Source organism: Coenobita brevimanus, chromosome 90, assembly GCF_032717465.1.
Source record: "Coenobita brevimanus isolate Jiangsu-jjx chromosome 90, ASM3271746v2, whole genome shotgun sequence".
Lineage (NCBI taxonomy): Eukaryota > Metazoa > Arthropoda > Malacostraca > Decapoda > Coenobitidae > Coenobita > Coenobita brevimanus.
Window position 1 is genome coordinate 14,686,156 of NC_137043.1, and position 15,198 is coordinate 14,701,353.

Genomic DNA, 15,198 nt, shown 5'->3' on the forward strand with positions numbered 1-15,198 from the left:
ATATAGCCTTCACTAACCCCTTCAATACTAGGCTGTTCATTTTAATATCAGCTAAATTGTTTGACAGAAAAAAAAAAAAGTCCTCGCACTGAAGGGATTACAAATTAGGGATATTCTGTGTCATTTAACATGGAGAAGAGAATGTAATGGTTACCATATTTTGCCAGTAAATGGAAAAGCTCGATTTCAGTTCCTGGCCCAGTCTTTTATTTGGACAAAATACCGTAAGTTACGGTTATTTGGGACAATTTTGGGTACTTTTGGGTAATAAAAAAAAAAAAGTGTTGAAACAAAACATGTTATTGCTTTGGATTATAGGTTATAGTGCTTCAGAACTTTTGAAAATAATCGAATACTTCTATTTTTAAGAAATATTTATATGGCTGTTCTGAATTACCCCACACTCTGGGGTATACTAAACTTTTGAAAATAATCCAATACTTCTAATTTTAAGAAATACATGGCTGTTCTGAATTACCCCACACACTGGGGCAACTTCGAACGGCTTGCATTATAATTGGAAACCATATTAAAAGCAATAAATTTGAATTCCTTGCAGTGACAAAATAATTATACATCACATTGTTGGAAAAATACTGTATGTACCTACCAGAAACAAATTAGCGGATCAGCAATTTGCCGAAGCAGTTTTTGAAAGAAAATATACCTTTACCAATCACAGGTTTCTCTATTTTAAACACAGTATCATAACAACTTGTATCATATTCATCTTTAACCCTCTCGTGCACCATAAGTTTCCAATAAGTTTCCTTGCCCCCCACTGAACCAAAACCCGGCTCAGGCTGCCTTCGCTCGCGCGTAAAGGAAAAAATTTCTATGGCCAAATTTAACCTCGAAAAATGCTTATATTGTTATAAATCGTAGCCCATCATCTTCGCTGATGTTTATACTATAAGATAAGCAAAAAAAAAAAAAAAACATAAAACAAATGAATAAATCTACAGAAATGAAATATGAATAAACCTTGATTAGGTGAAGACTAGCTTCCAATAACTTCCCTACATCATTATGCAAAATTTTTCCCAGGATGCGCAGTTGCAAAGTAATGTCTATATTCAGAATTTCACGAGCTTTCCAATGGGTGTGGTTGCGATTTGTTACCTCCAACAGTTTTCGAGCAAATCGAGAAAACTAAAAAAAATCGCCTAAAAAGTCTGATTTGTTTATTTCGTACCGGGTATGTTATTAGTGACACTGTAACAAACACATAGGTAAAATATTTCCGGTTTTGTAGTTCAAACGTTAAGGAAGCCCTTGATATAATTCACAGTGTTGTAACCCTTATTGTTATTGAGAAAATGAAGTTTGAAAAGTTATTATGTGTTGCACGCGGTAACAGCACATATGCTCTGGCCCGTAGGCTGAGTATGTTCGTGTTTCGGAACTTTTCCCAGAATAATTATTTGCACACATAGGTTATTTTGCTTTACACAAGTATGCATAAGAAATCATCAGCTTGATCATGCTTTCTTCGGATTTTTTATGTGACCTATACTTTACGAGTAAAATGACTGAGAGAATAGCCGTGAAATGCACCACATTTTCCCTATGAGAATATATATAGTAAATGCACATTTTATACCTTACAATACAATACTATAGAAACTAGACATATAAGCTGGTTACTCACATCCTCTAGCAGTGTTGTAATGTTTCTTGAGAGGAGATGCAGTTGCAGAGAGGAGGTAAGGTACGATCACAGCCTGTGTGTGAGTGTTAGTATTTGTGATGTGTGTGTGTGTGTGTGTGTGTGTGTGTGTGTGTGTGTGTGTGTGTGTGTGTGTGTGTGTGTGTGTGTGTGTGATGTGATTTACTGCTGTATGCATTCATCAGTATGGTACTGATGAAAGCATAGTCCTGTGCAGAGTGGCACATCACAAACAGGACATATATAGCTGGTGTCCTTCCTCCTCTTGTGCAAATAGCACAGCAAACACCACAGCCTTTTCCTGTTGGGGATTCTCTCCAGGGTGTGGTGCAGTGTTGAGTCCAAGCGTGTCCTATCGTCCACATATCGACGGCGCTTGGATGGCGGTGCTCCTCCATCTCCTTGCCTCTGTACTCCTGCTGGGGGTGCAGTGGTAGGAGCTGGCCGAGTAACTCTTGATGGACCAGCTACTGCAGGAAGTGGAGCGATGGTTGCAGAAGGTGGAGTGATTGTTGCAGGTAAAGCGGAGGCTGCAGTTGATGGAGTGGTTGCTGCAGGTACTGGTGGTCATCGTTGCAAGGGAAGGTCAGGGGCATGGTGAACGGCAAGACCCGATGCAGGCCACTCCTCCCCCTGGAATGCCAGGAGCTTGTGGCATATGTGCTCCTGGAATTCTAGGAGAGTCATAGGCCTGGTGGTGTTCTTTTTGTACAGGGTGTAGGCATTGAAGAGGGCCATGTGAATGAAATAGAAGTATATTTTCTTTGTCCACTTGACTGTTCTCCTTTGGGCGGGGTAGTATTGGAACATCTGATCAAAATGATCCACCCCGCCCAGGTGCCGATTGTAGTCCTCCACCATGACGGGTTTATTGATGGTTTTGATAATGTGATGGAATTTCCCGTCTGGACCCTTTACCTTCCCATGCACCTGCTTAGGGACGGTGGTGTCGCTGTGGAAGGTGGGCACCACACTTACGATATGTTTGTCCTTCCACAACAACACCATTACATTGCCCTTGTGCCTAGCTTCCACTTGATCATCAGGAAGCCGTCTAGCACTGCTGATGTCCTGCAGCTCCCTCGGTGCTCCCCTTGCAAGTCGCACTGTGCCACACACATACACTCTCTCACTGAAAAGGCATTCACACAGTGATACAGAGTTGTAATAATTGTCCATATACAACTTGTATCCTTTGTCCTTCAAAGGTTCAATGAGGCCCCACACTGTGTTTTCTAGAGATTTCTTCTCCCCCGTGTATATCTCAAAATTCCAAATGTAGCCATTCTTTGCTTCAGCCACAATGTAAAGTTTGATGGCATACTTTTGGGGCTTCATAGGGTTATACACACACAGAGAGAGCCGCCCCTTCCAACCCAGAGATCCCTCATCCAGGCTAAGATGCTCGCATGGGATGTAAACCTCCCTGAACCTCTGAAGGAGATACTGCATCACTGTGCGAATCCTTATTAGCCAGTCTTGATTGTCCTCAGGTATGGCGAGACTACTGAAAGCATGAAAGTGCTTCAGGATGGCCCTGAAGCACTTTCCACTCGTTGTCCACCGAAATATGGGGTAATCCTGAACTTCTGTGGACCGTCAGTAGTGTCTTATGGTTGGCAGGACACATATCCCCATAAGATAGTATAACTCGAGGAACTGGGCCATCTCCTCTTTATTGCAGAGGTACCAAGCAACTAGTGCAGTCCCCAGGAATTTTTGCTTAGTTGTTGGTTTTGACCATCAGGTAGATCAACAATTCCCTGGTATAAAAAAGCTGGAAATATTGGAGTGGAGTTGTTGTTGCTGCCACTCTCAAACCTGGAGTTTCAGTGAATGGGCCAGCATTGGGTGTGAATGACCCAGAACTCCAGGTTCCATTCTGACGGTCTTCACCTGAGGAAATTCTTGGCTGTGTACATGTGTGGCGCACACAACCCCAAGCCAGATGACTGCCTCTTGGCCACCCACTGCTACCTCGCCTAGGCCCATGCTGCCCTAGTCTTTGTGGTGGGGAGGGAGATGGCGATGATGATTTTGTTGATGATGGTTGGGTGGATGAAGGTTCAGGTGATCGTGGTGATGGAGATGGTTGTGGTGGAGATGGTTGTGGTGGAGATGGTAGTGGTGGAGATGGTTGTGGTGGAGGTGGATGTGGTGGAGATGGTTGTAGTGCTAATGATGATGATGATGATGGCTGAAAATCAGGGGGAATGAAGTCTGAAGGGGACACTGACTTTGACGATATTGTAGGGGAAGATGATACCGAAATATCTTGGATGGGTGGCGAAATGTGGGCAGGTTGGAGTGTTGTGCGAGTGTAGGGTGATTGCGGGGATAACGAGGTCAGTGTTTGCGGTGGGGGGGGTGGAAGAGAGGTGGCAAAAAGACAGCTCAGTCTCCATGGTCATGGTGGAGCCAGTGGTGGCAATGGTGATACCAATGGTGGCAGTGGTGATACCCATGGTGGCAGTGGTGATACCAGTGGTGGCAGTGGTAATACTAGTTGTGGTAGTGGTGATACCTGTGGTGGTAGTGATGGTGCTACTGGCTGTGGTTGTGCTAATCGCCTTGGCCTTGACCCTGGCTTTGGGTTTATCTAGACCCCTGCGGGAGGATTTAGCTCTCCCTTTCCTCTCCCTCCCTCTCTCTCTCTCTCTCTCTCTCTCTCTCCCTCTCTCTCTCTCTCTCTCCCTCTCTCTCTCTCTCTCTCTCTCTCTCTCTCTCTCTCTCTCTCTCTCTCTCTCTCTCTCTCTCTCTCTCTCTCTCTCTCTCTCTCTCTCTCTCTCTCTCTCTCTCTCTCTCCCCTCCTCACCCCAGTCACTCTCATATTCACTATCACCAGATTCTTTGTCACTTTCTTCCTCACTTTCCATCTCACTAAACAGGTATTTCAGTATTCCTCCTCTGATAAGCCCTTGCCTGCCATCGTGGTTTGTTTCAGTGTACAGTATAGCAGGGGAACGGTCACAATCGGTTATGAATTTCAAATTTGGATTTCTCTGAAAATATATAAAAAACACTTATCACCTTCTTCACTAGCACACTGCACTATATATAACACATTCTCACTATAATAATGTAAGGTATGAACGGTGATGTAATAGAAAACGAGAAATAAGATTGCTGGCCGTGCGCTCACACACCCTCCTAGTCTGACCGCCGAGAGGACACTGAGCTAAAAAATAGGCTGCTTGTCCTTGTGATAGGCTGGTGGGTGTTCCCATATATTTCCCTCAGACCTGGCCACCCTCACCTTTGACTCACCAAAATTTGACTGACTTTCAGCCACAGGAAAAGTCTCTATGATCATTTATAGGGAAGTTGCGTCATAGTGCATCATTGATTACTCTTCAGATTGCAAGGATTATGACTCATATTGTATCATGGTGTGCAAGGGGGTTGATCTCTGGATATTTGAAGACTATAAAGCCTTGCACTGACTTGTACAAGTGAGCTTTACTCAGGTAGTCTACAGTGAACAGTTCCTTGTGTTCATCTGATCGAATTATTTTACTAACATAATAGTGTGGATTATTTGAACTGAGACCACAAAAGCGTACCAGAACAGAGTCTCCCACTTCAAATGACAATGTATCCTTTATTTCATGTTCTTCCATTACTTTCAGCTCACTTTCACTTTTGGAGATCACACTGCTCGTAGTGGTAATACTGTACCAGTAACTTCAGAAACATTGGTGTCAGAAGTATCCATCGGAGGAGGATCATCATCATCTTCTGATGATTTTATGGTTGTAGGATTCATAGAATATTAAATTAAGCATAAAATTTATGTTACTTTAGAGTTCATATTCAAAACATACTAAAAATTCAAAGAAAAGCACTTTTACATCACCCCATCCCAAATTACCCCATATCAGTTTTATAGCATTTCTAACAAATTTCATTCAACTTACATCCACAAAAATTTCTGCAAGTTACCTCATACAATAAGGATTCTGGCCACCAAGTTTCAGGTATGCAGCTGTATTAAAAGTCATGTAAATGAACTGAAATGTTTCCTGTTTCAACCTGCTGGGTTTTAATTTAAAGGCAACATGTGGAAGGGGATTTAAATTTTGAATATATAAAAAGTGCATCAAATTTTAAGAAATTCAATACCATAACCTCTCCAGTTAATAAATTAAGGTTTTAGAGATATTAAATGTTTTTAATGAGTTTTCTTTAATAATAATCGCTAATCTCTGAAACTATCCTATACGTCCCGAATTACCCCAATGTACGGTACACTTCTCAAAATTATGAGATATGTACCTCTTCACTCACCAATACAATTGGGGGCCTGGATGTATATCCCATTGGATCCCAGGGGTGCTGGGCGAGGCATTGCACTGGGAGGGTACTAAGCATACCGCCCTCCGCCTGTCGGCTCGTAGTTGCGAAGCTCATAGGTCCCTACCTGGGGGTTCCCTACTTTATAAAGACTTGAAAAATCCCAGTTCTGTCCAATACTCGGGACACTGGGCTCCAATGGGTTAAAGAGACTGATAGGTTTGCCAGTCATTAACCCATTGGATCCCAGGGGTGCTGGGCGAGGCATGGCACTGGGAGGGTACTAAGTGTACCGCCCTCCACCTGTCGGCTCATAGTCGCGAAGCTCATAGGTCCCTACCCAGGGGTTCCCTACTTTATGAAGACTTGAAAAATCCCAGTTCTGTCCAATACTCGGGACACTGGGCTCCAATGGGATATACGATTTTTGCATGTCGTATTCGAGGAGATTACGACTGGGAAAAACTGTTTTTCTGCCATAATGATTCTAATTCTAAACCCTGGTACTAGAGAGGGACAATTTCACGTGGCAGCACTGTATGGCTAAGAGTACTTGATGGTGAAGCTGCGTGATTCTATAAACATCTCTCACTCCCCTCCTTATCCCCCAAAAGGAGGATTGTGAAGTGCAAAAAGGCAACTTCAGTCTTCAGTCCATCACATAAGCCTGGGTTTGGAACTAGTCCTAAGTCTTCATCTGTTTCTTCTTTGCTTCATTTAACAGTATCATATACACATCAGAGTGTCACTTGCCCTTCACGGAGATTAGTGGACACTGCATCGTGGTGGAGACACTGAACACTGGGACATGGGACGAGATGAACAACTTTTGCCAGCAGATAGGAGGGCGCCTGGCAGTTCTGAACGATGGCAACCTCTTATATTTCCTCATCAAGTTCATCAGAGACAATGGTAAGTGACACAACCGTTCAACTTCCGAAACTGGGATCTTTTGCTTAAAACTACACATATGCAATATGTGTCATCATGGTAGCATAACCACTGCAAACCGATCATGTATTTTTAATCTCATGCTGTCTCACTCCCCCCTCTGTCTATCTTGTATCATAAGTGAAGGTGAGGTAGAGGCACTCTGAGGTTAAGGGGTTTTACTGTGACACAACTATATTGTTCACTGCCTACCCCTACAGTTGTGTGACGTGACCCCCCGATTGTCAGAATGAGACTAATCTCTGGCTGCCAACTTCCTACTGTATCTCGGTCTCTCCTCGGTTTGTTTCTCTTACTGCTGTCTCCTCCTCCTAATTTCTGGGTATATATTACTGCCTGGTTTCCGGCTGACTGACGTGTGTGTGTGTGTTTGTATGTGTGTGTGTATACTGTATAGCATGTTTCCGTCACGTTGCTAACTGCTTTCCGTGAGTTGCATCGTGTGTTTGACATACATCATGTGTTTTGACACTGTTGGTAGTCTAGGGCCAGGGTATGTTAGTGTTCTCTCATCCTGATGCACCAGACATCCACCTGCTTATTACATAATGTGCTATTGTTACATATTGTGCTATGATTATAGTAATGCCTATAACTATTACATGTTGTGCTATGACTATATTAATCCCTGTAACGATTACATATTGTCCTATGACTATATTAATGCCTAAGAAAACTACTACATTCCGGTGGCTTATTTTATATTCTGTTATTGTTACCAGCAAGCGATCTCAATGAGTATGAAGAAATTATAGATAGATAGATAGTTAGATAGACAGATATAGATATAAAGTGTTCATGGATGAGTTCGATAAATCATTCATTATTCCATTTCTTTCATGGAAGCTTGTTGTAATCTGAATAAAATCTTCTGATGGTAACGAGAATTAAATTATAATGACGATCGTACTGAGTGGTTAATTTGATGTGGGGAGTAGGACACCACTGTTGTTTTGCGGTACAGGCTTTCTCTCATTTGTATATCGTTAATATGGGAAGAATCTATTCTGACTATCACCCTCCCTCCAAGGTATAGGTTCTTCCCCGCAGTGAAGCTACTGTAGTATGGATAGACATAGACACAAAATATTGATAGTTTTTTTTTTTTTTTTTTTTATGATGCAGTGCTGAAAAGGTAAGTGAAGTGGTTGTCCATTATTCGTGCCAATTACTTAGGAAAGGCTAAGACTTTTCAATATAAAAGATTGCCAATTACTTAGGAAAGGCTAAGACTTTTCAGTATAAAAGATTGGGCTTTTATCGGTATTTAACGTCTTCATTACGAGAGCGTAATCTTGATTTCAGATTTAAAAAACTAAAGACAATCCTCCTCACTTCAGGAGAAACTTTCCGAACTCGAGGCATTATGACAAGAGTAATCTTGTACGTAAATGAAAATTCATAATTTCCGAACACGAAGTTTGATGTCTTTAACGTGGCCTGGCCAAAGGAGAGTTTACCGTCTGTTCGCTCTTTCGTTCGTTCTTTACGGGCTAAAGTAAAGATTTTGATGAATGACATGTTAAATTAATCCTTTTCACCTGGCGTTCCGCCCTCATCAGAGTGACCAACGCGCTCAGAGAAGACCAAGGTCACAACGACAGTACTCGTAAAAATCGAAACCATAATCAGTCTTCAAATAAGAGTTTATGCAGAGCAATGCTGTAAATTAAAGCGCTTTCCAAATTCAGGAAATTATGCCCGTATCACAAGTTTAATACAAGCCACTGCAAACTGTCAAACTCCAATAAATAAATAATTACGCGAACTTGTCGCGTGAAGACGGTAAGAGAGGAAAGGGGGTTAGATAGGGAGGCAGGTAGTTAGGCAGGCAAAGGTTGTAGGTAGGTAGGGAGATGTTAGGGAAAATGGTATGCAGGCAGGTAGGTAGACACGCAAGTAGGCAGGGAGGTGGGTAGCAGGGTAGGCAGGGATGTAGGTAGGGAGTTGTTTAAGTAGACAGGGAGGCAGATGGGAAGTTGGGCGGGGTAAGTAAGGAGGTAGACAGGGAGTCACGGCAGGCAGGAAAGTAAGTAGGTCGGCAGAATGGTAAGCAGGAAAGAAACAAGAAGTGCAGGTTAATCCTACCCGTACTAAGCAATTGATTTCTATATTAATTCCTCTCCTATTGTAAGGATCACCTATTCGAACAGACTGACTGCATAACTTGATATCAGTACATAACAGAGAATCCACTGTACACGGCAAGGAGCATACGAGTCTTCCTTTTGGGAATCCTAGCATCGTATCACGTAGTCATTATATTTGCATCAAGTGAAATCATACACATAGTGAAGGATGATTCATCTGTAATGACTGAATTGAAACTTAACAAATTAATCACACCGTCCTGGCCGAGAATCGATCCTGGGCCCTCGCGCTTCATTGGTGTGCACGTTACCACTGAGCCAAAGAGAGGATCCCCTCTTTGCCTCTAGGCAACGCGGGCTTTTATACACCACATTACACATCCACAAGAAAGTTTGGTTAGAATATATACAGAAGTTGTGACGTATCTAACAGCTTATTCTTTCTGGCACCAGTCAATTTTATGCAGGTCTGGATATACCGTTCTAACTGGAGAGTGTTGATACATAATTCCTTAACCCTAACATCAACATAGCTCATTCCTAGGATGAATAAAATCTTTTAGAGGAAGCAGGAATAAGTTAAAGAAATATGTCACCGGACAGAAGTGGTCAATTGATTTTCCTGCAGGTCTGGACATCGAGAATTTCTGGATCGGCGCGACAGACGTAGAGGAAGAGGGGAACTTCAAATGGGTGGACGGTACATCAGTCAGGATGGGGGCGCCGTACTGGGGATACCACGCCGATGAGGAAACAGAACCCAATGGCGGAACGGAAGAAAACTGTGTTGTTCTTTGGAGAGACTTTAGGTACGACTTTGATGACCTCACCTGCTCCAGTGCTTGTGGAGGCATCTGTGAACAGGTACAGTAGCTTGAGCTGCTCCCTCTGCTTCACGCTGAGACCTGTGTATCGGGTGACGTCCTGTCTATTACATTACTGCTGTTCTTTGAAAATTTTGTTCAACTTAATTGAGAAATTTTACACTGAAGGTGTTACATTTAGCCTTTTTTGACCGGTACTGCTAGAGTTTAATCACAAATAAAGTCGGCTGATAGATGGAACTTTAAGATTAAAATAAGCGCAATCTGACTGAAGAGATTAAATCTTTTAACGGAGGACGCCTTCATATTGTTCCAGACAACGTTAGAAAATGCAGGTCAAGAGATCCATCGTACTGTAGGAATAATGAAGGCTGTTTGTGACCCATCAAAATCGTAAAATCTCTCAAAACATAAACGAAATTGACTCAAGGTACCAAGAATTTAGTAAATAAAAATTTTTAAGTGTATCGAATAGCCAAAATAAATATATTTTTTTAAAGTTTGTTTTCAGTTTTCCGTATATAATGGTACTGAGATGTTATTAAGTATATACACAAACTATTCAAAAAGCCTTCATGTTAGATCTCATTTCCCATGACCAAGTAGATTTACTGATTGTACGGAAATGTAGGCAAAAAACAGGGTATTGACTTAACCAAAAAAATATAACAGTTGGTAAATCATGATTTTGACTTATTTTTCCAGTGTACTAACTATTATTCAAAAGTCATTTAGTTTATGCTGAGGAGATAAATGCCCATATAAAAAGTGATCCCCAGTCTGGTACCCAGGTGTCTACTCTTTAACTCCGTTAACAAATAATTCAGTTCATTTTCTTCAGTATTTGTCCTTCCAGCTGTTTCAGTCATGCCTTCGAGACATTTCAGTGTTTATCCATGAGGGTGACCATCTTTTCAGAACACCAGCTACTGCAAGTACCCTAATGCTACATCAAACACTGCATTAGTAATGACATAACATCAGGGAAGAAAACAATTGACTAAATCTATCACTGAAGGCCTTGCAGGACTACATGGCTTGGTAGCGCAGCACAGGCCCCTCACGGACACCCAGCCTGTCACCCACTAACTACCCTAAAGAAACATCACTGCTTTCCCTTGGTTTTGGTTTCACCATCGTCACTTTTAACATCCCTTGCCAGCATTCTTATGTGTTTTCCTTATCCTAGCGGGCATCTCTCACCTCCTCCCCAGCCCAGCTCCATCCTAAGTGTTTTCTGTATAATCCACTCTCTCCCTGTAAGCCCCTCCTTTAACTTCTGCAATACAGGGATGTGTAATCAAACCTGGGTAAAACTCTGTAGAGCTGGCCTGAATGAAAAAAAAAAGAAAAAAGAATAGGCTGCCGAGTCGAAAGAATTAATCCTAGCCGACACACTCATCGGGTTTCAAAAAGTAAGGAGTAAGAAAGCAGTTAAGACACCAAAGTAGTCACGAAATGGTGTTCATTATCACCAAAAATTGATGCAAACTAGGCTACTCGTAGCATCCCGAAAGGTAATTATTAAGTAGATAGATGATTCTCTTTTGACAGGTATGGGATATATTTTTTTAATATCCTTGTATAGGAAACTCTGTACTTTTTTGGTGGTAGTATCAAGGACATAAAAGAAAATATGAAACGTCAAAATAATAGTAAAAAAAAAAAAAGCTGCAAACATTTGATCTAATGTTGCTCTTGAAATAGCTATGGTTTTAGAAGATGTAATGTCGAAGATAGGTTGTTGACAAGAAATGAGAAGAGAAGTCAGAAAACTTCGGTATCACTGGTGTAATTCCTTGATGTATGAAGAGTAATTTTACTTTTAGCTGTGGTTTGGGTATAAATGAGAGAATCATAGGTAAAATGAAACCTTACATTTATTGATCTATTAGGACAATTGTTTGGTAATAAAGAAAATAATGCAGCTTTTTTTAGTTTAATTATTTGACCAACTAACAGTCCATGACACTGACAGTTTAACAGCCAGATATACAACAAGTAGATATTATTATTATTATTATTATTATTATTATTATTATTATTATTATTATTATGCTTACCCTTAGAACTCGGGAGATTTCCTGATGGCAGGTGTGTGTATAAGAACAACATACATATTTATAAACACTGGACACACAAATATGCGTATACTTTATATGGCTAACACACATGCAATGCATGTATTCTTATATGCATAAGCACGTCTTTCCTCCCTGCATTATCCTGTAATTCTTTACATGTCCACTTTCGTACACCCTTTCCAATAACCTTCCTTTATTTGTCAGATCCTTGCTGCACTAAGGTACGCAATACTGAATAAGGCTGTGATTTGATGATTATCAGTGATTTTAGATTTGGAGTCAGGGTGGCTCGAAGATACAGTACCTAGTCAGTCTCTTCGTCTGCACTATCCTATATCTGGGTTTAGATCTACTGTAGCTTCGGCGCACGTTTAACATGGTGCTTATGGTACATCCTACACATGCATGTTTATGTTTGGACCATGTTGGTTCATACCAATGAAATGTAAACAACAAACTCTGTTACACTTACACATACCCAGTGCAGTACTTCAAGATTCACATACACTTGTCTTAATAAAGATACATATTCCTAATTTGTATATACCTTATCAGGAAAGACTAATTTAGAACATAAAAAAATATATACTGTATATATTATTCTGCAAGACTGTTGAAATGCCAAGTAATTGTATATAAAAAGGGTTCCATGTACAGAATTTGATTTGGGTGAACCTTGTAGTGCTAGTTTCATCCACTGCAACCAGTGAAGGTTCGGCTTCATCTGGAGTGGCAGTGGTAGCCGTATTTGTAATTTCTGTACTATAATGACAGCTCCTCGTAACTTAATCCGTCTGCAACCGTGTCAGCATAAGGTGTGGTTAGTCTGCATCCTCCGTTACAGGGCATGTTCAGCAGCAGCGTGGAGTCAGCTTTGCTATATTTTTATCACGTATTTAGGAATCTGTGTTTGGAAAACCAGGATATGTCTTTCTGGCTTAGGAATACAATCGGAACACTAAGAAAAGTGATTCTTAGATGTTCTTATCCCTCCCATGTCTGGATGAAGACTGGTGGTATCAGATGGTAGAGCAACTGCATCCAAGAGGCTTGTCAGCTTGGTGTGTAGTCTGTTTAGAGCTGGTGGGCGTTTGGTTATGGTCCCAAAGGTTGACTTGGAAGACATTTGAGCGGTTAAAGCCGCCAGGAACATCATTTTCCCATCCTCCCCATAAGTGTAGACTCGTTGGCAAAATTTTCCAGAACTCAGTCAGGCAGGATTTTATCAAAAATTAAGACTGCTGTGTCAGCTTTGTGGTGTGCCATTCATACCAAGCACTGCACTGTCACCAGCAGTGTTTGGATGCTCATGTTTCATGTTCATTTCTTTCGGCACCTGCACCTAACCCAGACTATCAGCTATATATATATATATATATATATATAGATAGATAGATAGATAGATAGATAGATAGATATATATATATATATATATATATATATATATATATATATATATATATATATATAGATAGATAGATAGATATATAGATATATATATATATATATATATATATATATATATATATATATATAGATATATAGATATATATAGATATAGATATATATATATTTATATAGATAGACAGATAGATATAGAGTATATATATATATATATATATATATAGATAGATAGATAGATAGATAGATAGATAGATAGATATATAAATATATCTATATATCTATATCTATATACCTATATATAGATATAGATATATATAGATATAGATATATATAGATATAGATATAGATAGATATAGATACATAGATAGAGAGATAGATTTTTATATATAGATAGATAGATAGATAGATAGATAGATAGATATAGATATAGATATAGATAGATATATATTGATAGATAGATAGACAGATATAGATATATATATGTATATATATATATAGATAGATAGATAGATAGATAGATAGATAGATATATATACATATATATATATATATATATATATATATATATATATATATATATATATATATATATATATATATATATATATATATATATATAACAATGTTTGTAATCTGTGTGAGATACTTATACACACAGACAAACGTACACTACGTTGCTCACATAGTTACACATTTTACAGAATTGTACACTGATGTTTGACGTGCTCATGTGGTTATACCGAGCCACCTGAAAATAATCGCACCATCGACTCGGGCTTAAGGCCTGAATGGAAGACAAAATAGTTCATGCATTCATCAGTGTATGTATAACCGATATGAGCTAGGTTGGTTATGAATCCTTAACATAAACGTGAAAGAAACGTTTATCTAAAAGGCCAGTCCCACGGAAATGCTGTATTATTAACTTCCGGGTGGAATCCAACACAATAGTACAAAAGCCTGAAAGATAACTTTGATCATAGACTGAGGGCATTTCGTCAAAGGCAGATTTCTAATAGTGTGGTAGCGTAGAGGACTCACGTAGGACTAAGGATGCCGGACCATAAGACGTATCAATTAAGAATGAGGTAGCTGACCAAGTTGCTTTCAAGCTTTATATACCCTCTTGAATTTCAGGCCTCTCTCCCATTCTTGCGTATAAAACAATCTCTATCATATCAGTGCGTTCTTACTAGGCATTGTTTGTAAATACGATGCCTACTCTGGCTTAATAAGCTATTGAGTAAAGTGGAGGTAGTTGAGTGCGACAATCATCCACTCACTTGATTATGAACTACGTGTTTCTGCCTAACATGACATTACACTTAGTGACAAGCCTAATGTTTTCTGTAATCCAGGAACTCATTTACAACTCTGGGTGGTAACCATAAAACCATATAACGAGGTAATGTGAAGCCTACTATGGTGCCACGTTTTAGAGCACTGGGGGACACAGATGCGGCATCCATCCATGAACTAGGCTTCCACACTTCTCTGCGCCTCGCTGTAGCAAGGCGCTGACCACCGCAAGGGAACATCGGTTCACTGCATGGAATTGCCTTGCAGGGGCGATTACTTGCCTGCGGCTAATACGTCTGCTTATCTATGCAGATCAGAGTTGCTCTACTACTGGTACTGAGTATCATTCAGTCGATTTACAATACCTAATATGTTAATGGTCTATGAATGTGTTTTAAAATCTAACTGAAGAAACAATAGCAATAGACAGACAAAAGAAAGTGACAGATAAACTGTGAATGAAGATGTACAGGACTAGGACTGAAGTCACCTTTTATTTTAGAACTCGGAATGTTTTCTGAAGGTTTCAAATATTAGTTACTGGATATTTGTACCAATACGTTGGACACGCTGCTGTTGCTTTT

The 15,198-nt window shown here is 40.1% G+C and overlaps 1 protein-coding gene across 1 annotated transcript; it reads left to right on the top strand.

Moving 5' to 3' along the window:
• Positions 1 to 3,184: 3,184 nt before the first annotated feature.
• On the top strand, positions 3,185 to 10,805 carry LOC145411612 (perlucin-like protein). Its single transcript, XM_080281620.1, has 4 exons — positions 3,185 to 3,267; positions 6,687 to 6,874; positions 9,632 to 9,867; positions 10,746 to 10,805. The coding sequence occupies exons 1-4, from the start codon at positions 3,185 to 3,187 to the stop codon at positions 10,803 to 10,805; spliced, it is 567 nt and encodes a 188-aa protein (XP_080137746.1).
• Positions 10,806 to 15,198: the final 4,393 nt, after the last annotated feature.

Coding starts and splice junctions, on each gene's coding strand:
- LOC145411612 (XM_080281620.1), top strand. CDS start 3,185: ATGAAAGTGCTTCAGGATGGCCCTGAAGCACTTTCCACTCGTTGTCCA. Junction 3,268..6,686: donor ATCCTGAACTTCTGTGGACC/GTCAGTAGTGTC, acceptor TTCATTTAACAG/TATCATATACACATCAGAGT. Junction 9,868..10,745: donor GTGGAGGCATCTGTGAACAG/GTACAGTAGCTT, acceptor CCATCTTTTCAG/AACACCAGCTACTGCAAGTA.